The sequence below is a fragment of the Salvelinus alpinus genome, chromosome 6, assembly GCF_045679555.1.
Source record: "Salvelinus alpinus chromosome 6, SLU_Salpinus.1, whole genome shotgun sequence".
NCBI classification, from domain to species: Eukaryota; Metazoa; Chordata; class Actinopteri; order Salmoniformes; family Salmonidae; genus Salvelinus; species Salvelinus alpinus.
In genome coordinates this window covers 21,465,589-21,491,255 of record NC_092091.1, presented here as the reverse complement: position 1 = coordinate 21,491,255, position 25,667 = coordinate 21,465,589, and the positions used below count along the sequence as shown (strand labels likewise).

The window sequence follows — 25,667 nt, the reverse complement described above, 5'->3', positions numbered from 1 at the left end:
CTTTGTCTCCAAACACGACGAGTTGAGTTTTTACCAAAATGTTCTATTTTGGTTTCATCTGACCATATGACATTCTCCCAATCTTCTTCTGGATCATCCAAATGCTCTCTAGCAAACTTCAGACGGGCCTGGACATGTACTGGCTTAAGCAGGGGGACACGTCTGGCACTGCAGGATTTGAGTCCCTGGCGGCGTAGTGTGTTACTGATGGTAGGCTTTGTTACTTTGGTCCCAGCTCTCTGCAGGTCATTCACTAGGTCCCCCCGTGTGGTTCTGGGATTTTTGCTCACCGGTCTCGTGATCATTTTGACCCCACGGGGTGAGATCTTGCGTGGAGCCCCAGATCGAGGGAGATTATCAGTGGTCTTGTATGTCTTCTATTTCCTAATAATTGCTCCCACAGTTGATTTCTTCAAACCAAGCTGCTTACCTATTGCAGATTCAGTCTTTCCAGCCTGGTGCAGGTCTACAATTTTGTTTCTGGTGTCCTTTGACAGCTCTTTGGTCTTGGCCATATTGGAGTTTGGAGTGTGACTGTTTGAGGTTGTGGACAGGTGTCTTTTATACTGATAACAAGTTCAAAGAGGTGCCATTAATACAGGTAACGAGTGGAGGACAGAGGAGCCTCTTAAAGAAGAAGTTACAGGTCTGTGAGAGCCAGAAGTCTTGCTTGTTTGTAGGTGACCAAATACTTATTTTCCACCATAATTTGCAAATAAATTCATTAAAAATCCTACAATGTGATTTTCTGGATTTTTTTTTCTCATTTTGTCTGTCATAGTTGAAGTGTACCTATGAAGAAAATTACAGGCCTCTCTCATCTTTTTAAGTGGGAGAACTTGCACAATTGGTGGCTGACTAAATACTTTTTTGCCCCAATTGTAATAATCTAGCTAGCCAGCTAGTTAAACAGGCAAAAATGACCTAAAACTAACGTTATGCAAGGTAGATGTAAATTTGTCGTGGGTAGCTAACTACCAATTTTTCGTGGCTAGCTAGCCAGTTAGCACTACTAATTTATTCTGGACTTCTTTATATAACGTAAACTCACTCACTTTTGTACATCGCCTTGGTCCGTACAATTGACCTTATTTTTGCGCCCAAAAAACGTAATACTTCCAGATCAACTGTAATATCAATACCAATGTAAAGCACAATTTCTCCCCTTTTCCACTAAATTAATGACGAGACCTTCATGATGCCCATCTCTGCATAATTCCACAAGCCAATGAGCTCCGTCGGGTCTTTTTAAAAATGGCGGGTGGGGAGCGAAGGCTACGAAGTGATCTTGAAAGGGGGAAATATGTTGTGTGAAGAAAAAGGGTTTTTTCACCCGATTTGTCCAACTAATCAACTTTTAAATAAATGTAAAGAGTTTATGTAATGTCTCATCACATACCTGTTTGAAGGTTTGTGTCGAATTTGAAGGGGGGTTTAGGGCCGCGCTAACGTTAGCCTCACAAGTGAACTGCAGCTGTTCTGGCTTTTGAGTGTCATGATGGCTCGCAGCAATGACGTGCAAAAAAATGCAATTGGCACCCTAGTCATGAAATATTAGTTTAATATTAGCAAAAGTTATATTAATTTAGACAAAAATAATGAAGTTTTCTTACAAGTGTATATGGTTAAGCATGATTTTAATCTGCGAGAGAAGGGCTACCCCTGGTGGAAAGAGGCTGTACGGCACAAAATGAGTTGCAAATGTGCGCTGTACATTACGTAGTGACACGTCACGATGTAAAGTACAGCATCAGAGGGGTTCGTTTTTTCATATTTTCTCCAATACTGTTAGCCCCTTACCATGTCAATCAACGCTGAATCAAAACGTAGTTTCACACCCCGGATTTTGATGCCAAACACAGTCACTACAGTCCCATTCATTTTCATTGCAGCCTCGTTTGAATGCCGCGGTTACGCACATTTGTACAGAATGGGGTGAGTTTACGTTACCCATTTTTCTCCCCAATTTTCATGGTATCCAATTGGTACTTACAGTCCTGTCCCATCGCTGCAACTCCCGTACGGACTCAGGAGAGGCGAAGGTCGAGAGCCGTGAGTCCTCAGAAACACAACCCAGCCAAGCAGCATTGTTTCTTGACACAATGCCCGCTTAACCCGGAAGCCGGCCACACCAATGTGTCGGAGGAAACACTGTGCACCTGGCGACTGTGTCAGTGTTCATTGCGCCCGGCCCACCACAGGAGTCGCTAGTATGCAATGGGACAAGAACATCCCTGCCGACCAAACCCTCCCCTAACCCAGACGACGCTGAGCCAATTGTGCGCCGCCTCATGGATCTACCGGTCGCGGCCGGCTCAATGACTGCTCTGGACAAACTAGTATTCATAGTAAATATCATGAAGAAAACACAAGGCCAGATAACAACATCCTTGTTTGTTTACTGTAAACTAGATGGTGATGACATATACATTTACATGGATAAGAAATAGCCTAAGCTTGAAGAAGAAAAGGATATTTATATCAGATCTAACTCGTATCACATGAATAGAGTCAACACATCTCATTTCATCCTCGATTCTAAAAATAAATATACAAAAATCCGCTAAAATCCACCGAAACAGCACCATCTACATTGGGAAAGGGGGATACCTAGTCAGTTGTACAACTGAATGCATTCAACTGAAATGTGTCTTCCGCATTTAACCCAAACCCTTTGAATCAGAGAGGTGCGGGGGGCTGCCATGATTGACATCCACGTCTTCGGCACCAAGAACAATGTAGAATGGGACATAAACCTAACAATTTCAATGACTAATCTCTCTGAGAGGGGGAAAAAAAGATCACAAAATTCACTAAGAATACATTACATTGGATAAAGAAACATCACTCCAAGCCGCAGCTCCAAACTACTTGTCAGACATAGAGAACTGATAAGATATACTCATTGTTGGGGTGGGATTGGCGTGTGAGGTGGGGGGTCCGTGAGGTGCTTTAGACCATTTCTTTGGATTCCTAATGTCTAACTCATTGTTCGAAAAAAAAGTTTGGTCCAAATCAGATGTTAGGCACTATATTTATTGAATATTATATGAATCCCATCAATTAAAATGGCCAATTTGGGTGTAATCAATTAGCTTAATTTCTCAGAGATCAAATTATATAAAACAATGTTGCAGGAATGCTAATCTTATCTGCTTACAACAACAGAAACAATTTCAGAACAATCTGAGATGGTGGGTGTCGAAATCCTCTTTCTTGTGCTTTTTGAGGTGGAACGACCCTATAGGATAAAGAAAGATCAGTGTACTGTGTCATACAGTCTAACCTTGCTGCTAGGTTTCAGACATGACAAAAGGCACAATGAGACAAACATTGGAGAAAAACCTAAACTGGAGATAGCAGCTGAGATTCACACAAGCTACATCTACAAAAATGGTCCATTGTATCGCTAGTCTTCTAATATTAGTTCAAGAGGATATGTTTATTACATTTAATATGAATGCAAGCACCCACCATTATATCAACAGAGATCAGACAGCGTCACCACCAAACAGGTGGCACTTAACCGTCAGATATTTCATATGGGAACCAAATGGCAACCCTTCATTCTCAACCGGCACCAACCATTATCCCTCTGTACTCTGCTCTGTGTTTGTCATCACCAGCAGCTGTAGCTCACCTGCCAGCCGCTTCCCTTTCCTCCCCCAAATCCACACATGGCAGGAAGTGAATCACAGAAAGAGTGGAGGAGGTTTGTGTTTCTTGGTTATTGTGACTATTCATTCATCCCACTCCCCCTGATCCAGTGTCCACGATAACATGTGTTTGGTTTCTGGAGGAATAATTTGCCATTGTTTTGTTCCAAACATCTGAGCTGAGTGTAACTTAAATCAGGACAGGCTGATGATCTCTGAAGGACATTCCCTCTATCACCACTTCACTTCTGAGTTAATCATACATCACTTTGAAAGTTTTTATACAACATACAGTATTTTCTCAAAGCGAAATTCCAGACTCTTGAGCTTTCATAATGTAACTTGCTTGGGATTAGCGCCAGCTGTCAAATCCTCTGTAATGTATTCAGAAAAACAATATTTACCGGGAATATAAGTGGCCATACATTCCTAATAAAAATAAACTTGTGCTTGAGGGCTACCGTGTGCATGGCTGTCGTTACTGTACAGCTGGAAATGTTTTAGACAGTATGACATGAAATCTGTTTCCACACACAGCCATTCAATTCAAAATCCTATTGGTAGGAATGTTCACACCTTGCAGCCGATTGAAAACAGAATGGAAATGCTGACAAACTCAAGGCTTATTGAAACCTGTATCTGGTTTGCATTACCCATATGAGTGAACTTAGAATGCTTACAGTATTAGTGTTGTGAGTCTGAGCGCTGGTCTGGCCCTCTGGATAAAATCTAGGACATTTTTCTTTTCTTTAATACAGCATGGTGAAAGGCCATTTTAAATAGACAGCTTGTGCTTGATGCTGTATAACAAACACCCTGCAGCAATTGAAATGCTTTTAACACCTTTGTTCAGAAGGGTCTGTCAGGAGCATTAGTAGAGGCTAAGTGGGAAAAATAAGGTTCAAATTATGAAAGAAAAGTGACCGAATAATCAGACTTCTGAATATTAGTTCCTGTAAACGGAAAACCGAGAAAAATATCACTACAACATAAGTAACAAGACAGTGCAGGAATGGAGAGAATCAGTGTCGAATCTGAGAGGAGCAAAAATAACTACAATATTTGTGCACAAATCTTACATTACATCAATGCTTGAAAGTTGCACATCTCAAGTTTGGATCTAGCACTTCTGGCTATAAAGAAGTTAGAAGAGTGAAGGACGCGATTTCTATTAGTGTATTAGTGTAGGGCATGGGGGAGGCAGTACACCTAGCCTGAAATGACCCCTCCAGGCTTGTTAAGCTGTGTACGACTTTATTTCTGTAGTGATAATACTGCATTTATACTGCAGACACATCACTTTGACTGATGAGACATACATCTAAAAGTTCATATGAAAATATTGTTTTTTAAACAATGTCGGCAAAAAAATAAAATAAGTACAAAAGATATAAAAATAAAATCGGCTCTAGTGTCCTACAGTAAGGGTGTCTAATAAACCTCATGAGGTCTACATAGAATATCTGAAAGAGATTTCCAAGCCTCTTAACCCACCCCAAAAAACATTCACATAGACAGACACAAACACACAGCCACACTGACAGGCAAAAATAGACAGGCAAAATAGGTCTCCAGGATACCACAACAAAATGCCACAGCCCAAATTGACAGTGCTGCAGAATTTCATCTTTACAGAAGGAAAATAGGAAACTTGTCTTTAACGGTTCAAATGAAAGTTGTTACAAGAAAAGGTAGAGTAATAGAGGAAAGCAGGTTTGCAAGGGAATGTATTCGCCCCATGAAACACCTGACTCTACAGTTGGAGGGAAATGAGGCCCTGCTTGGAATGCCAGTGAAATATCTCCTATTTGAGCCCATAATGAGACCTTCTGAAGTCACGAGAAGCAGGAGTTCACATTACCTGCCTCAGATTAAGGAACCCCATTTGAACAGCTTTCAGTCACATTTTGAGAAGCTAATGTTCCCCTTCCTCCTCTACTTTCGATTCACAATCATTTACAATGGCACCTTCGTCTACTCTATGCTTCTCCTAAACGGGGTCTTGGGGCACAGAAATACAAGGGAGAGGGGAGGAAAATGACTCTTGAAGACAATTGGTTCAGACACAAACAAATGGGAAAAAAGTTTGTTAAAGCTATCCAGCACCTGCTCAAAGTTACAGGATATGCATAAGATCTAAACTTTTTCAAAAAGGGTCCTAAGCTACCTGGCCCCTCTGAGCTGGGTAGAAGAGATTCATTGCATTCCATCAACGCCACTAATTTCTATCCTCCTTTGTGCCCTCACTCTCTTATTCAGAGTCTCTCGAGCTCATTTATCCTCTGTCATTCCTTCAATCCCAGTGTCCTCCTATACTCTCCCGCTCTGTAAATATAGAGTGGAGCCCGGCCTATTTTAGACAGCTGATCTGCAATTACATGGGATGATTTGGGTCATGATCTCACTGGAAGCTGAGAGTCACTGCAATTTGTCACGTCCTCTCTCTGTCTACACAGTGGAGGCCAGGGATGGGGTCAATGCCATCTCAATTCAGGAAGTGATTTGAATTTCCAGCACAAGAACCAAAGAGACATAATTGAAAATACAGTCAGACATCCTTGATAAAGATGAGCAAAAAATACTGTATGAAACAAATAATTAAAATACTGAGCTATTGGATGCTATATATACACAGTACCAGCCAAAGGTTTGGACACACCTACTCATACCAGGGTTTTTCTTTATTTTTTGTATTCTCTACATTGTAGAATAATAGTGAAGACATCAAAACTATGAAATAACACATAAGGAATTGAAATTATTGGCACATCTAAAGATTCTCAGAAATAAAATCAAACAAAATCAAACATTTGAATTTTAATGCAGATTTTAAGTTAATTTCAACGAATTAACTATTGTGGCCTTCCATGGCTTCCTGTTTTACTGGTAATGACGTAATACGCATGTAAAATCCTGTTGTCATCCATTACCATGGGAAAAGGCAAAGAGCTCACAAATGAAGTGACAAATGGTTGTTGACCTTCATAAAATCCGCCAATGGGGACAAAGAAAATAGCAACAAAAAAAGATACCACTTACCACTATTAGGGCAACAATTAAGATCAGTGATAAACTTGTCTGATAGAGGACGCACATCTTGTCCCCACGCAGTGAGGAAGATCGTTCAGGACGCAAAGAAATATCAACGGGCCAAAGTTGGAGAATTACAGAACTTGGTCGTATCTTTGGGTCACCATGTCTCCAAATCTACAATTAGACGCTACCTCCATGCCAATAGGCTCTTTGGAAGGGTTGCCATAAAAAGTGACTTTATTGAGAGCAACCAACAAATGTAAAAGTTTGCTAAACGCCATTGGCACTTGGATTGGAACCAGTACTATGGTCCGATGACATGAAAATAGAGCCCTTTGGCCACGCACACCAGTGGTGGGTTTGGCGTTGAAAGAAGGATGCATATGCAGAAAATAACCTCATACCTTCTGTAAATATGGTGGGGAATCTTTGATGTTATCGGGCTGTTTTGCTGCCACTGGTTCTGGTGCCCTTGCTAAGGTCAACGGCATCTACCAAGTACAAGGACATTTTAGCCAAAAATCTGGTTGCTTCTGCCAGGAAGCCGAAACGTGGATCTTCCAGCAAGACAATACAAGCACACATCAACATCCACAAAGAAATAGTTAATTGAACACAAAATCATAATTTTGCAATGGCCATCTCAGTCTCTGAACTTGAACCCCATTGAAAACCTGTGGTTTATATTGAAGAGGGCAGTCCATAAGCACAGGTGAAGGATATCAAGGATCTGGAAGGATTCTGTATGGAAGAATGGTCTAAGATCTCTCCCAATGTGTTCTCCAACTCATGAAACACTTGAGAAAAAGGCTCAGTGCAATTATCCTCGCAAGGAGAGGGTGCCGGGAGTATTGAAAACAGGGGTGCCAATCATTTTTACACCTCTTTTTGGAGCAATTGTATTAGTATAAAATATACATTTCCAAAACATGTTGAGCATAAAATATGTATTATTTATTTCATACTGTCTTTTTTGCTCATCTTTAACAAGGGTGCCAATAATGTTGGACCTGGCTGTACATGGCTCATTTCGATTCTTGCATTGAAATGTACATTTATTCCCTGAAATGAGTGCAGTAATGGAGTGGTCAGAGCCTGAACTCAAACACCTGAGTAACTGCGCTGACTGCACAACACATCTAGACTGCTGATTTAATTAAAGAATCATTCTCCGCCTCAAACTTTACTGACACTGCACTATAGACCGGGCCTCTCCCTGCTTTTTACTGTGTGGCACCTGGACTGCTTTATAGACACAGTTGGACAGAATTACAAAAACATACAGCCTGGGATTTTACTTTGTGTGATTTTTTAAAGCATAGCTGATTCATCTGATGTGATATTCACATGCTGTGGTGTGACTAGGGCTGTCATTAATGTTGTCAGCTGGTTGTTGTCATTACCATTACTTAACATAAACATGTTTAGCATCTCCAAGCTCCACTCACACAAGCAGCATACAAGCCTCTGATGCTCGCCATTGGAACATCTACATTTAAAAAAGTATAATAAATCAATTGAATATACACCATCACAATAAATTCATTATTTATTTTAGGCAGGTCTAAAGAAACTTGAAGGAAATGTATTTCAGAAGAACAGAATATGAGTTGGCCTACTGTATGTTATCTGGCTATGCTCCATGCCATAGACTGTTGGCTTGTTCATTTAGCTGACAATATATGCTTATAAGTCCTGTGACATTATTTTACATGATTTTATAGTAAGAAGAATATATTTGAACTTAGCTGAATAAAATATAATGGATATTTTTCCCATTCTGGAACAAGAGAGCGGCGCATATGAAGTGGCTATGTTAAACGTAAAAGTGATCATTTGAAACAGGTCCTAAATGCTAGATTTCTAGTTATTGGGAAACTTTACTTGTTAATGATACAAACCTTAGAATGCATTAGAAATCCAAACATATATGGGCTGTGTGATGCAACTACAGGCTACTGATGATTTGAGAAAGTCGCAAAAAAAAGCTTGCACTACCATTTTTACTGTACATGTGCAGTGATACTGGAGTGATGGAGGTAGATATGTATAGGGGTAAGGTGACTAGGGAGCAGGATATAAGATAAACAAAGTAGCAGCAGCTTGTATGTGAGTGGGTGTGCGGGTATGTAGAGTCAGTATAAATGTATTTGCATTATTATGTGTGAGTGAGCAGTTGATGGAGTGAGTGTGTGTGTGTGTGTGTGTGTGTTGGAGTGGCAGTGTGTGTGTGTGTAGGGCCCTGTGAGTGTGCATAGACAGTGCAAATACTGAAATAAAAAGGTCAATAAAAAGGTACAAGAATGCATAAGAGGAGATTACTGTGACTCGACAGTCATCTAGAATTTTACAGTAATACTGTCACCCCAACAGCCCTAGGTGTGACCTGACTGGTTCAGACTGGAGAGGCGGCCTTCCTACAGAGTCACAGCTGGGCCACGTGCTTCAACACTCTGCTTTCCTGGGATTGGATGGCCTGTCTTTCCACACCGAGGGTCATCCAGTTACTTTTTTTCTCTCCAGCCACTGTTCTCTCAGTCTCTCATTCAGTGCCTCTACTCTGTTTCTCCTTCGCCAGTCCATCTACGCCCTTTCCTCAACTCTCATCATGCCAATATTATACTCTCACTCTCTGTCCTCTCTACCCAGTCTACACAAATGGAGCTGGCGGAGGTCCATCTGTGTCGTTCTCTACGTAGTTCAACGTACATTTGTGCGGTTGAATTTTTGGAACACAATGCAAATGGACCTACGTCAGCTCTGTTTGCGTAGACTGTGTAGAGCCCTTCATTCAACTTCTCTCAGTGTCTTCTTCCCTCACTGTGTAGTGTGTGGACTAGGGCCCTTCTCCCAGCCCCACAGTCTACTCTGCTCTGTCCTCCCTGGCAGGCTAGACTGACTAATGTGGAAGGTATGTGCTGAGCATACAACTTCTGCATTTGGATCGGGAATTCTAATTCACACTAGAAACACCCGACTTCCCCAATCAGTCACACCAAATCCAGCTACCCATTGCTTTCTAATCCCCTTTCTCTCGTTCTCATCATTTACGCATTCTGAGCACCAAGTAGTGCAGATGGAGGGCAGTTAAATCTGGTCTGGGGAATAGTCTGACTTTTCCTAGATCAAACAAATAGACCAGACAACACATTTTGATTATACATCTGGGAGCTATAGATATTTGTAGACCCATGGTATAAAAAGGTTAAGAAACTATTTAAGGTAATCTTCTCCATTCCATTTAACCTAATAGTATCAAATCCTTACAATGTAGTGCTTATGGTCATTGGTTGCAAAATTTATGTTGCAATACTTCACTAAACAAACTCATCTAAGTGTGTTTGTCCACCTATTCTACTCTGTTTATTGAAATGCCTTCAGATTCCATAACATAACTGCCCTGGGAGCACTATTCCCTCTGCTGTCATCAGTACATTTCTCCGTGAGAGGAAACAGTTGGAGAACTCATGACAATGCCTTTTCCCAACCAATCTGGATGAGAATCCTGAATCCCTGGAGACAGCTTCATCATTTCCTTCACAGGCCTCTTTCAACCACTAGAAACTCCAGACCAGTCAGGTCAAAGAACATGGGAACATATTTTATTGAGTCAAATCTCTTTCCCAACATTTTTCCAGTACTATCCTATTTAACACGGATAGAAAAGCTTTCTTACCGATGGCACTAAGATTCAAATATAATTGTATTGGCTGCATACACATATTTTGCAAATGTTATCACAGGTGCAGTGAAATGCTTATTTTTCTATCTTCAACAGTGCAGTAATACCTAACAATACACACAAATCAAGAAATATCAGAACGAGCAATGTCAGAGACCAGAATATAAATATATACACTGACTGTACAAAATATTAAGAACACCTTCCTAATATTGAGTTGCACCACTATTTGCCCTCAGAACAGCCTAAATTTGTCAGGGCATGGACTCTGCAAGGTGTCGAAAGCGCTCCACAGGGATGCTGGCCCATGTTGACGCCAATTCTTCCCACAGTTGTGTCAAATTGGTAGCATGTTCTTTGGGTGGTGGACCATTCTTGATACACACGGGAAACTGTTGAGCGGGAAACACCCAGCAGCATTGCAATTCTTGACACACTCAAACCAAACCAATGCGCCTGGCACCTACTACCATACCCCGTTCAAAGGCACTTCAATATTTTGTCTTACCCATTCACCCTCTGAATGGCACACATACACAATCCATGTCTCACTTGTCTCAAGGCTTAAAAATCATTCTTTAACCTGTCTCCTCCCCTTTATCTACACTGATTGAAGTGGATTTAACAAGTGACATCAATAAGGGATCATAGCTTTCACCTGGTCAGTCTGTCATGGAAAGAGCAGGTGACCTTAATGTTTTGTATACTCAGTGTACATGGACATACATTTCTAATAAAAATAAACAGGGGCTTGAGGGCTACCGTGTGCATGGCTGTCGTTACTGTACAGCTGGAAATGTTTTAGACAGTATGACATGAAATCTGTCTCCACACACAGCCATTCAATTCAAAATCCTATTGGTAGGAATGTTCACACCTTGCAGCCGATTGAAAACAGAATGGAAATGCTGACAAACTCAAGGCTTATTGAAACCTGTATCTGGTTTTGCCAACTCAATGTATATATGTATATAATGGTGTGAATAGATAGTAAGGACAGTATATGAATAGAAAAGGTGTGTACAGCAGTAGTTACAGTGCTGTGAAAAAGTTTGCGCCCCCTTTCTAATTTTCTCTACTTTTGCATATTGTTTTTAACAGACTGTAATCAGATCTTCAACCAAAATCTAATATTAGATAAAGGGAACAAATAATACAACAATTACATCCTTATTTCACAAAGTCATGTAACACTCAACACCTGTGTGAAAAAGTAATTGCCTCTTTACACTCAATAACATGTTGTGCCACCTTTAGCTGCAATGACTGCAACCAAACACTTCCTGTACTTATTGATCCGTTTCTCAAGTCGCTGTGGAGGAATTTTGGCCCACTCTTCCATACAGAACTCAGCGACATTTGTGGGTTTTCAAGCATGACCTGCTCGTGTCAATTCCTGCCACAACATCTCAATTGGGATTAGGTCTGGACTTTGACTAGGCCATTCCAAAACTTCAAATGTGTTGCTTTTTGGCCAAATGGGATGTCAGAGACTGATCAGTGTACTGGGTGGAGGCCGGCTAGTGGTGACTATTTAACAGTCTGACGGCCTGGCGAAATAAGCTGTTTTTCAGTCTCTCGGTCCCAGCTTTGAAGCACCTTTACCGTCTCTGCCTTCTAGATGGGAGCGGGGTGAACAGGCCGTGGTTCGGGTGGCTGTGACACCGGGTGTTGTAGATGACCTGGAGGCCAGGCAGTGTGCCGCCGTTGATGGGTTGGGCAGACCGCACCAACCTCTGGAGAACCCTGCGGTTACGGCTCATGCAGCTGCCGTAACAGGTGGTGGTACAACCCGACAGGATGCTCTCAATGGTACACCTGTAGAAGTTTGTGAGGGTCTTAGGGGCCAACCCAAATTTCTTCATCCTCCTGAGGTTGAAGAGGAGCTGTTGCGCCTTCTTCACCACACTGTCGGTGTGAATGGACCATTTCAGGTTGTCAGTGATGTGTCACCACACTGTCGGTGTGAATGGACCATTTCAGGTTGTCAGTGATGTGTCACCACACTGTCGGTGTGAATGGACCATTTCAGGTTGTCAGTGATGTGTCACCACACTGTCGGTGTGAATGGACCATTTCAGGTTGTCAGTGATGTGTCACCACACTGTCGGTGTGAATGGACCATTTCAGGTTGTCAGTGATGTGTCACCACACTGTCGGTGTGAATGGACCATTTCAGGTTGTCAGTGATGTGTCACCACACTGTCGGTGTGAATGGACCATTTCAGGTTGTCAGTGATGTGTCACCACACTGTCGGTGTGAATGGACCATTTCAGGTTGTCAGTGATGTGTCACCACACTGTCGGTGTGAATGGACCATTTCAGGTTGTCAGTGATGTGTCACCACACTGTCGGTGTGAATGGACCATTTCAGGTTGTCAGTGATGTGTCACCACACTGTCGGTGTGAATGGACCATTTCAGGTTGTCAGTGATGTGCACGCTGAGGATTTTCAAGCTTTTCAACCTCTCCACTGCAGCCCTGTCAATGTGGATGGGGGCGTGCTCTCTCTGCTGTCTCCTGAAGTCCACGATCAGCTCCTTTGTTTGGTTGATGTTGAGGAAAGAGGTTATTTAACCTGGCACCACTCCACCAGGGCCTTCACCTCTTCCCTGTAGGCTGTCTCATCGCTGTTGGTATTCAGGCCTACCACTGTGGTGTCATCAGAAAACTTGATGATTGAGTTGGAGAAAAGACACAGCATTTCCTTTGCTGTCTTGCACTCATTTGCTCAGAAGTGCCAGAGATACTCTGATTTGCATTGCATTGCTGTGCCATTGAGTTTGAGTGAAGAAAAAAAACATGAGAAATCTCCCCAGGTTCCATTCTAAACCAGCTGATTCCGTCTTGTGTCCCTCTGTAACTGTGCCAAGCCCCTGGGGGTCCAGTAGTATGTATGTGGAGACCTAACTGAGTCACACTCACTCATAGCCTCTCAGCTCTGGAGAGAGTGTGTGGTGAGTGTAACCTCTGCCTTGCTGGGGGGGGGGGGGGGGGGGTTTAGCAATCATATGTTGCTCAGAATACACTTTATTCATAAGAAACAGTACAAAGCTATACATATGGACTGAAGCACAGAGTACAGCTGAAAATGTAGACTATGTTATTCTGCTCTGCTGGTCTCTCTGTAGTGCTACCTATGAAAACTTCAGACAGGGAGAGGTTAACCCCAGCCAACACCCAATGTCTATTTGTGCTGAGTGTAGGTTTACAGACAGAAGAGAGGGAGGGAGAGAAAGAGGGTAAGAGGGTTTGAGAGGGGTGGGAGTGAGGAGCCTATATTGAATGTCAAACTCAAGCCTAAACTAGGGCAGATATTTGAGTATCCCAAAAAATTGGTAACTACAGATTACTTACTAGCTGCTGAGGCCATCTAGGACATAAACATGAGAGAAAGCTCTCTGAAGCATAGAGTCTTATTGTCTGAGGAACATCTAATTCCACAGTGAAATCCTAGCATGGGTTGTAAAGCAGGGGGCTTGTGAGGACTCCAACTAGTGACTTTGAAACTGCCTCTTTGTCATGGGGCAATTCCACAATAATGGAATTATGCTGAGCCAAACAAAAAACATTGATTTCAAAGTTTAAAAAACCATATATGCGACCACGTTTTTCAAAAACAGTATTTGCACCGAATTAAAGGGATACTTCAGGATTTAGGCAATGAAGTTCTTTATCTACTTCCCCAGAGATTTATGTATACCATGTGTCTGCATGCAGTTTGAAGAAAGTTGCTAAGTAGCGTTAGCGCAATGACTAGAAGTCTATGGTAGCTGCTAGTAGATAGCGCAATGACTGGAAGACTATGGTAACACTAGTTAGAGGTAGTTTTGCGAGCTAATGCTAACTTCCTTCATACTGGATGCAAAGACATAAAAATGGTGTCCATGAATTCAGCTGACTCTGGAGAAGTAGATCAAGGGCTTAATTTCCAAAATCGCGAAGTATCCCTTTTAGATTCAAAGATGTCTGCAGAAAGAATGGGATGTCAGCTATGACATGACACCTTGAGGTTTAAATAATCTATTTTGGTTATTGAACTACAGTAACAGGATTCAATCATGGATCCCTGATCTGTACTACACAGAAATGCATAATTATGGATATGAATGTCATTCTCTTCATGGTGCTGTATCCTAAACAGGTACATAAAAGGTAGAAATATGCAACATAATCCTTTGCATATATGGCTATTATTGTATTGAGCTCTGCCCACAAACAAGCCCAAATTTGGTTGTTTCGGACCAAATCTCAACCAATCATAGACATCTTTGTTTCACATTGTTTGAACAGCACAGTACATCACAGTAAAGTAGAGGTCAGTACAGTTCAGTACAGTTCATTATTCTGTATTAAACTCCAGTGTGCTCTACAGTACTATACTCAACTGTACTGTGATGACCAAACTTGTGAAATAGACGTCTATGATTGGTTCACGTCCACGTTTGGGCCAAATCAAGGCTGTTCCGGACCGGACCAAAAAACGACGTCTGTGGATGTTGAAATCAAATCACCTACTTTTCAACATCCATGGATGTCCGGTGTTGGTCAGTGCTCAGTTGGTAGGAATGCTGGTTACAGCAAATGGAAGGAGAGGGGGCTCATGCTGGGTAGGTGTCAGTAAGAGAGGAGAGGTAACATTAACTGGAGAGAGAGAGAGAAGAGAGAGGAGAGAAGAGAGAGAAAGAAGAGTGTCAGGTTTTGGCCAGGACTGTTCAGGTTTTGTTCACTAGATGTCCCCCTTGCACCTTTTTTGTACCTTTTGTTTTTCTTGCTCTAATTATTGTTTGCACCTGTAAGTCATTCCCTTGTTAGTATTTAAACCCTGTGTGTTCCTCAGTTCCTTGCTCAGTGTTTGTAAGTTAGCACCCAGCCCCAGCCCAAGCCTTGTTTTATATAGATATTTCTCTTGTTGGATTTTCCAGAGGTTCTCTGGTTTAGTTCTTGTGTATTATTTGAGTAGTCTTTTGAGGTTTGTTTTTCCCTGCTGTTTTTTACCACTTTGTGGAGTTTCTTTTGTATTTTGGAGGATTTCCATTTTGTGCCTCTTGGCTTTATTTTTGGACATTGTGGATTTAGTTTCTTTGCCTGAAGATTTTGTTCTTTAATTAAACCACCATCTCTAGTACTGCTGTGTCTGCCTCATCTTCTGGGTTCTGACGATTATTAGTGACTGTTTCTCGCACCGGGTCCTGACAAAGAGAGAGAGAGAAAGAAGAGAGAGGAGAATGAGAGAAGTTGAGAGAAGAGAGAGATGAGGAGGAGAGAAGAGAGAGAAGAGAGAGATGAGGAGGAGAAAAGAGAGAGAAGAGAGAGATGAGGAGGAGAGAAGAGAGAGATGAGGAGGAGAGAAGAGAGAGATGAGGAGGAGAGAAGAGAGAGAAGAGAGAGATGAGGAGGAGAGAAGAGAGAGATGAGGAGGAGAGGAGAGAGAGAAGAGAGAGATGAGGAGGAGAGAAGAGAGAGATGAGGAGGAGAAACGAGAGATGAGGAGGAGAGAAGAGAGAGAAGAGAGAGAAGAGAGAGATGAGGAGGAGAGAAGAGAGAGATGAGGAGAAAAGAGAGAGATGAGAAGGAGAGAAGAGAGAGATGAGAGAGAAGAGAGAGATGAGGAGGAGAGAAGAGAGAGAAGAGAGAGAAGAGAGAGAAGAGAGAGATGAGGAGAGAAGAGAGAGAAGAGGAGGAGAGAAGAGAGAGAAGAGAGAGAGGAGGAGAGAAGAGAGAGAGAGAGCGGATGGGGTTGTCCAGACAGTTTTCACTCTGGCTTTGACCACGAAACGACAGAAAGAGAAAGACAACCGTTATAAACTGAACATAAACAGTATGCCAGTGGAAGGGAGGACAGTAGCAGGTTACCCAACTGTGGTTTGTGACTACTATCATTTCCCATTGTAGCCAATTCAATTGCAGTAATTCCGTTAATGATTTTTCAGTCATTCTTACTGATTTGGTAACAGAATTGAGTTTGAGTCACTTAATAACTCATAAACAAATATTGATATCAGTAAAAACACTATAACAAATTGGTAGGTCTACCTTTACTTGTTACTTCTGTGAACTTTCATAATCCTCCCTAATCATGAGGGAGAGACTTTTGAAAATATCTTAAAGATATGTGGGTTTTTGGTAATGGAATTACAAGGCACAAGGCAATGTATCATAAATTTACAGAAGGAAAATAAATTTTCCAAAACGAAATAGAAGTGTTGACATTAGTTGGCAGGGGTCTTTCTTCAACACTATTGTGTTTTGATGTATTTCTAATACCTTTGAAGACTTTTTCTTGCATATGTTTTCTAAGACTCCTTTTCCATCTGTTTGACCAGAAATCAAAGCAATTACAATTGTTTTACATGGAAAATGGTTGAAAAATGTATCTATGCCTTCATTTGCCAAAAATATAGACTCTTAGCTTTCATTTGACACCCAATTTGATATGCTCCTATGAACTTCATATGCTGGTGCTCATGGGTCCTTTAACAATGGAAATGACCCATGGTTAATAATCACACACCTCACCTGCCACACCAGCTTTTGATAGTTTGACATGGGCAAAGCACTGGGCAGGATAAGTATTTACTAGTTATATTACTCTGTGATTATATCTACAGAGCTTAGTGTAATGTCATTTAAATGTAATAGCCTACATCAGAGGTTAACCCTGGGGAATGTGGTTCTGACTTGTTGCATAACCATTGCAATACGATTAATTCACACTTCACAGTAACCTTCTAATAATTAAACTACAGACCACATCACTGCACCCTCCCTTTATATCAACTTCCCCATGGTAGAGATTCAGTTGTATTTTTACTTCTAGCAATTTATGTCCTTCGGGCAAGCCAGCAAAAACATTGTTCTCATACTATTGCTACGGGCTTGGGCAGTGGAGTGCATTTCAATCCATTTTTGAGGTGGAACAAAAGCCACACCATAACTAGTGTATCCTGTGCCTAAAACCACTATTTTTTGCGAAGATCAGGAGCATGGATTTGACTTACTTCTCCTTTCTTTGGAGGGTGCAAGAAGTGAGGTGGATCATCTAAATTTGACCGTGAGAATTTAATCCGAGACTCGTGACATGGTGGGCTTTAGAGTTCATTAGGGGGGCCAGCCAGACTCTCACTATGCAGCAGTCGGTGTGATGTACTCACTGCTGGAATCTCATGGTGGAATGGATCATATCCTGAAAGCCTGGGGATGCTGCCCTGAAGCAGGTCCCAACAGGCATTACCCATTCTGCTCTCCTCTTCTCTCACACCACACTGAACAAAAACAACGTGGGAATGTGCTGCTATAGGCCAGACCATTACGCAATCAGTCTGCCAAGTGTAAGTGCAGTTATCAGTTATCATACACCCCCTGTGTAACAACACCCCCACATTGGAGCCTTGACAGATGGAGAACCTAACTCTAAGCAGTGTTTCCCAACTCCCGTCGTCAAGTACTGCCAATAGTATATATTTTTATTGTAGCCCTGGACGAAAAAACCTGAATCAACCACTAAATTAGTTGAATCAGGTGTTTGTCTGGGGCTACAATAAAAATGTGTACAGTTGTGGGTACTTGAGGACCGGAGTTGGGAAACCCATCTCTAGGGAGTAGGGACTGATTGGCCTGCTTGACATGTATGGGGAATGTGCTACACAATAATAGAAAAGTCAGAGAGGATGATTGGACAACAATATACAGTACCAGTCAAAAGTTTGGACACACCTACTCATTCAAGGGTTTTTCTTTATTTTTACTATTTTCTACATTGTAGAATAATAGTGAAGACATTAAAACTATGAAATAACACATATGGAATCACGTAGTAACCAAAAAAATGTTAAACAAATCAAAACATATTTAATATTTGAGATTCTTCAAATAGCCACCCTTTGCCTTGATGACAGCTTTGCACACTCTTGGCATTCTCTCAACCAGCTTCACCTGTAATGCTTTTCCAACAGTCTTGAAGGACTTCCCACATATGCTGAGCATTTGTTGGCTGCTTTTCCTTCACTCTGCGGTCCAATTCATCCCAAGCCATCTCAATTCAGGCTCCCGAGTGGCGCACCGGTCTAAGGCACTGCATCTCAGTGCTAGGGGCGTCACTACAGACACCATGGTTTGAATCCAGGCTGTATCACAACCGGCCGTGATTGGGAGTCCCATAGGGCACCGCACAATTGGCCCAGCGTCGTCTGGGTTTGGCCGGTGTAGGCCATCATTGTAAATAAGAATTTGCCTAGTTAAATATATATTTTTTTATTGGGTAGAGGTTGGGTGATTGTGGAGGCCAGGTCATTGACTCTCCTTCTTGGTCAAATAACCCTTACACAGCCTGGAGGTGTGTTGGGTCATTGTCCTGTTGAAAAACAAATGATGGTCCCACTAAGCCCAAACCAGATGGCGTATCGTTGCAGAATGCTGTGGTAGACATGCTGGTTAAGTGTACCTTGAATTCTAAATAAATCACAGACAGTGTCACCAGCAAAGCTTCCCCATACCATCACACCTCCTACTCCATGCTTCACGGTGGGAAGCACACATACAGAGATCATCCGTTCACCTACTCTGCGTCTCACAAAGACATGGCGGTTGGAACCAAAAATCTCACATTTGGACTGATTAGACCAAAGGACAGATTTTCACCAGTCTAATGTCCATTGCTTGTGTTTCTTGGCCCAAGCAAGTCTCTTCTTATTATTGGTGTCCTTTAGTAGTGGTTTCTTTGCAGCAATTCAACCATGAAGGCCCGATTCACGCAGTCTCCTCTTAACAGTTAATGTTGAGATGTGTCTGTTACATGAACTCTGTGAATTTATTTGGGCTGCAATCTGAGGTGCAGTTAACTCTAATGAACTTATCCACTGCAGCAGAGGTAACTCTGGGTCTTCCTTTCCTGTGGCGGTCCTCATGAGAGCCAGTTTCATCATAGCGCTTGATGGTTTTTGAGACTGCATTTGAAGTTCTTGAAATGTTCACGATTAACTGACCTTCATGTCTTAAAGTAATGATGGACTGTCGTTTCTCTTTGCTTATTTTAGCTGTTCTTGCCATAATATGGACTTTGTCTTTTACTAAATAGAGCTATCTTCTGAACCACCCCTACCTTGTCACAACACAACTGATTGGTTCAAATGCATTAAGGAAAAAAAATCCATAAATTAACTTTTAACAAGGCACACCTGTTAATTGAAATGCATTCTAGGTGACTACCTCATGAAGGTGGTTGAGAGAATGCCAAGAGTGTGCAAAGCTGTCACCAAGGCAAAGGGTGGCTACTTTGAAGTATCTCAAATATAAAATATATAAAACACATTTTTTGGTTAATACATGATTCCATATGTGTTATTTCATAGCTTTGATTTATTCACTATTACTCTACAATGTAGAAAATAGTCAAAATAAAGAAAATCACTTGAATAAGTAGGTGTGTCCAAACTTTTGACCGGTACTGTATGTATTGCTATAGCTTCACCTCAAACCACTGTCCACTTGTACATTTGCACTGCCCTATCATTTATATTCATTGATTCATTGACAGTCTGCACTTTAAATGCCCAGCCATAGTTCATATTGAACTAACTCAGTATTGAAGTAGCTGGTCTGTCATGCACATTTGCAAGCAAGATCCTTGAAAATGCATTGAATGTGGAAAAGAGGCATATTCTTCAAAAGATTTTGGAAGGCCAAATAGAGGAAAATAGGGATAAGGGGGCAGACATATGCATATTACATTTCCATAAACAAATATTAAGTTTACTGAAACTCAGTACAAAAAGTAAAGGCCCATGATGCGAATGAGCTTTTCCTATTTTCCCATGGTGCAATTTAATATCGCATCATGTCATCTGGACAAATGTGCATGTTTGGAAGTGGTGATGGTCTGGAGCAGACAGGCTGGCATTAAAAACAAGCTACTCCCATCTTATTGTCTACTACGGTGTTATAATCAGTATGAACTGGAGAAAGTGTTAACACAAAAACTTAAATCTGACTCTTTCACAGTCCGTTAGCTTTATAATAATTGTCTCTAGGGCGCACATATTTGAACTTTCTATTTTTTCTATGAAGAGTAGGCCGACAGTTCGACTCAACTATGTAATCAAGTGACTAAATCAGTTAAATCTACAGTAAAGACGTTGTCATTTGCAACATAAATTAACCACGAAGAGGAGTATTATGTTGGTAACAATCTGGATACCTTTTCCATTTCATGTCCAATGGTTTTTCATCAGTCTAAAATTAAAATCAATGTTACCGAGGCATGGACGCGGTAGTCCCAATGACTGTATGTGAATAGATCTGCTTACGTAGCCTGCCTAGTATATAAATAATCCTGTCTTTGTTCAAGCGCAGTGTGAAATTGATACACTGTAGCTACTGTACTTACCCACTAACACGCACAGCACGTCCACGAAGACATACAGCTTCTTTTTTCGAAAATCCTTCATTTTTCCTTCTGTAGTTGATTAAAAACTTGTTTCAAAACTTACTTTACGAGTGCCGTATGCAAACTGCCAACCTGTATCGCGAGTTCTTCCGGAAGGCTACTTCCCTACCTGCCCACAAATGCTGTTACCTAGGTGGGCCTATGCAATTTTGAAATCCCAAAAATGTCTTCCGAACTCAGACTCTAATCATCTCAACCGGCCACAGTGTTAAAACTATTACCCCCTTTGCCCGCATATTTTGGTTACGGACTGTAAAAGAAAACGTTTTTATATTAGTTGAGGCGTCTGACAAACCAACGCAACCCTCTCCGTTCACCACGCCACTGACCCCTCCTTCCCACTTCCTTACAGTATTTTATGCGGCGTTCAAAACAACTGGGAACTCGGAAATAGTTACTTAAATGTGCGAAGTTTGAAAGGTAAGAATTGACACTAGCCAGGTTTCCAGCCAACCTTTTTATAGATAAAAAGTACATGTCGGATAAAAATAGTCACGATGGTAATAGCACATCAGTCAACTTTCCAAATGTTGACAAAACAACATATGCTAGAAAAGTTGTGATTTGTTTGCGTCGGTAAAATAAATTATTCGAGAAATGGTGGTGGAAACGACTTTATGCGCAAATATTGATAGCCTATAGTCCTAATAACCATCATATCGTAGTAAATTTGAGGTGACGCGATGACGTATGGTCTTCCCACTATGACTCGGGAAAGCATGCAGTTTAGAAGGCTGCAGCTGAAATAAATTATGAACTTTACAGGGTGGTGAAAGTGCACTGTGATGAGTTTAATGCTCCATTCCAATAAATATGGAGGATCTAATTCTGGTGACATGATCAATGCTTAATTGGCTCCAGTTTGAGAAATAAAAATGATCCCGCTCTTATCCATAATATCATAATGTAGGCTACACCAGCACTGTATCTTCGAGCTGTTGGCTAGAGCTCACTGCCAAGACCAGACTGGGCACATTTGCTATATAATGCAACAGTTTGAGACAAAACCATCGGTAGAGTTGAAAACGCATGGAAACCGATTTAAAATGGATCGGACACTTTTTTTCAATTTTCGCCTAAAATGCCATACCAAAATCTAACTGCCTGTAGCTCAAGACCTGAAGCAAGGATATGCATATTCTTGATACCATTTGAAAGGAAACACTTTGAAGTTTGTGGAAATGTGAAATTAATGTAGGAGAATATAACACATTTGATCTGGTAAAAGATAATCTAACGAAAAAAACATGCGTTTTCTATTTTTTTTCATCATCTTTGAAATGCAAGAGAAAGGCCATTATTACACTTAGGACTCTAGGCGCAATTTAGATTTTGGCCACTAGATGGCAGCAGTGTGCACAACGTTTTAGATTGATCCAATGAACCATTGCATTACTATTCAAAATGTTGTATAATGTGTCGAATTGGTCAATTGATACTTTTTCAAGTACATAACTGTAGAGAACATACAAAAATGATATGATAATACAACATTTAAGTTTACACACTCCCAGGAATGTCATAAATGATGGATAATTAGCTTCCCTACAGAAAAGACACCAACCTTCACACATCTAGATGGGGTGAGGGGGGTCAGACACAGCAGGGATTCAAACTGTAGAACCCAGTTCCTACATCTGTAGAACCCAGTTCCTACATTTGAATATAAAAATAGATTTTATCAAACAAAACTATGCTACATTTTACATCTGGGACCATCAGGATGACAAATCAGAGCAAGATTACAAAAATTACATAAATGTAAGTATATTATTTACCTTCAGAGGTGAATGTATCAAACCAGTTGCTGTGATAAAAGTTCTTTGTTGTTGTGCACTCTCCTCAAACAATAGCATGGTCTTTTTTTTACTGTAATAGCTACTGTAAATTGGACAGTGCAGTTAGATTAACAATAATTTAAGCTTTCTGCCCATATAAGACATGTCTATGTCCTGGGAAATGTTCTTGTTATTTACGTCATGCTAATCACATAAGCGCACGTTTGCTCAACCATCCCGTGGGGGGGGACCGATCCCGTAGAGGTTAAAGGAAAACTCCACACAAAAACTCTTGTAATATTCATTTCATTTTTCCATTGTTGATATAGTCTCAAAATGTTTTGCATCTCAGCAATGAAGTTTTCAAGATATGTAACTTTCAAAATACAGAAATACAGCCTCTATGATGCATTTTGAATCATATGATCATACCGGCTGTATTCTGTATTTTGAAAGTTAGCAGATAAGTTTTGGGGTGAAATTTTCCTTTAACTTATATTTTTTTATTTGGTATATGGGAATTTAACAGCAAAAAGTAATTTTTGTGCACTACGTCATCATGCACAGCCTTTTATTCACAACAAGTCAATTTGATGGAAACATCTCTTGTGGGAAAATGCACATATTGTTGTTATGCGGATTTTAGAATATTTGCATGAAAATCTGTTCCCAATTGGATGGAAACCTACTGTAGCTACTGACAGCAACAATAAAGGAAAGCAGAGCAGAAATCATCCGTGCGCTCTGTGCCAGCCCCTGTCAGTCTTGCTGGTGGTAAAGCAGTTTGTTTCTCAGAGTAGCCTACAGTGCACACGGTGGATAGCAGCTGACTATTGAGGAGTTGCCTGTGTTACTGACTGACTGTGTACATGTGCCATAAAACTTATGGGGATATTTTAGGGCATTTCCATAGATCAGTGTCTACTGGGATTTTGGGGGGAAATCCATGGCACTCTACATTAATGGTGACATATTTATAATAAAGACATTTTTATATATTTTATTAGAGTTATATGATTAGTCTAAAGTGATCAGTCACAGAATTCAAGGCAAGTAATTATTTACTAAATATAATTCTAAACATTGTAATAACATTATCGTTACAAATTCAGGGGTAGCCCCAATCAGGACCCGAACACGGGTCCAGTAACTGTGAAGCCAACACCTTAACTGTGACGCCATGAGGTCGTATACTCTTGACTAGCTCGCTAGGTGTTAGGTTAACATCTTATATTACAACATCTTATATTCATGACATCCATGACAACCAAACTCCATCCACTCGAGCCAGTAGGCTACAGACCTCAGCAGGCATCGCATGCAGCGTTTTCTTGTCCTGAGCCAATACTGCATTCTTGAAAAGCATTTGCATAGTTTACAATGCAGAGTCTGACCCTTAATTCAGTATTTAACAACATGCTATCCTCCCAAACTTCTGTACCCGCTGCTGAAAGAGCAAAAAGCCCCAGGGATGCTGACTCACACATGACTGGGGTTGACCGGTTGACACTGGGTAGTAAAAATAAAATTGGGTCTGAATGTGCCATTAGTTGTGGGCATTATTCAAAGCTCTAAAAAAGTGTGTGTGGGGGGTGGGGGTGGACCCACACTGAGTACTGGACTCAGTATGTGGAAACATTAAAACTCTATGAGTTACAAAAGCAAAGGGAGTTTTATAAGTCCTGCTGGGACTGTAGAATTAACACCACCAAGCAACAGTAGGACTCAGAGGAACTGGGATAACTTGTGTTTCTGTTTCTTCATCAGCACTAGACCTGGGGCTAGATGTTCTAGCCTGGTGTGACAGCCTTTTAGCCTCTCTTATAACACAGCAACTCTTAAAGAAACTGCAGTAAATACATACCAGGAGTTAGACACGCATCAGTAGATGATACAATATTACAGCATATAAAGGATATATATAGAACAGATGAAACATATATTACTTGAATTACTTTGCAAGTGGCCTTATTTTGACTTGCCAGGTCACAATGAAACTTGATTGGATAAAAACAATATTCAAAGTACTGTACAGATGCCAATGAAAACCTCACAGTGTGTTATAACATAAACAAATTCAGAACATATAACAGAAAAACAAAGAACAGGGTTCAGACGTCCTAAGAAATCATATTACCACGTACAATCAACATCAATAGGTTTCTGCCCCCTGCTGGGGGAGTGGGGACACTGGGGCTTTATTTGAAATGGTGTTCTCTCCTCTGAGATTCTGAAAAATAAAGAGAATAACTTAGAACATGTTTTATTGGTTAGACAAATAATATAGCATAAACGTGCAATACAGAGTAATCAATTAAAAATATGCTTCACTAAATTAGTCCTACTCCGTGTATTTTTATGTGGACTTCCAGAGATCTTCAATGAGATCATTGTCTACAGATATGTACAATAGAAATCTGTGTTTTTCAATTTTTTAGGGCACAGTCCAATTTTGCCATCTGGTATATAAAAGTATGCAATTGTGGATCCTTGGGACGTCCCTACCCTAAACCCTACCTGCATAACCCCCCTGACCCAGTGACTGACTTGGTGGCTCATTGCAACAGTGAACTCTCCTCCCACCTGGATGTTCTTTTCCCCCTTAAAAGGAGGGTGGTCTCCTTCAACATCCCAGCGCCATGGTACAATCCTGGGCTGCGTGCCATGAAAGCCACAGGATGACAACTAGAACGGCTCTACAAACGGAACAGGGCTCATTGTCCATAAGGAGGCCTACAAAGACCACATTCACAACTGCAAGGACTCACTTGCCACAACCAAATCTGCCTATTTCTCCAACATCATAAGGAATGAACAAGGAAACCCAAGAGAGCTCTTCTCAAACATCAACAAACTTCTTCGCCCATTGGACAACCCCTCTCTCATAACCACCATCGACCTCTGTGACAGTTTTCTGGCCTCTTTTCAAAACAAAGTCGAGGCTATCTATCCAACAGCTGCAACAGTCTCACCCTTTCTTACTGGTACGGGACACCCAAGTGCACACACGCATTTCTTTTAATAGTACAACAATTACAGGGTAGCTTACTCTGTTGACAGTGACAAACAGATC

General features: G+C 41.1%; 2 protein-coding genes across 3 annotated transcripts in view; both read right to left on the bottom strand.

Moving 5' to 3' along the window:
• LOC139578351 (phospholipid phosphatase 2-like) overlaps nucleotides 1-21,150 on the bottom strand; it is a 35,318-nt gene extending 14,168 nt beyond the window's left edge. Inside the window, exon 1 of one of the 2 annotated variants that reach the window (XM_071405815.1) lies at nucleotides 20,757-21,150. In XM_071405815.1, coding sequence (XP_071261916.1) covers nucleotides 20,757-20,817 — 61 coding nt within the window. In that variant the 5' untranslated portion in view covers nucleotides 20,818-21,150. Of the gene's footprint in view, nucleotides 1-14,890; nucleotides 15,027-20,756 lie in introns of those variants that run through there. The other variant, XM_071405816.1, reaches the window with a different exon arrangement.
• Nucleotides 21,151-23,130: 1,980 nt separating this feature from the next.
• LOC139578350 (interleukin-6 receptor subunit beta-like) overlaps nucleotides 23,131-25,667 on the bottom strand; it is a 31,236-nt gene continuing 28,699 nt past the window's right edge. Inside the window, exon 13 of the mRNA XM_071405814.1 lies at nucleotides 23,131-24,824. Coding sequence (XP_071261915.1) covers nucleotides 24,747-24,824 — 78 coding nt within the window. The 3' untranslated portion in view covers nucleotides 23,131-24,746. The remainder of the gene's footprint in view (nucleotides 24,825-25,667) is intronic.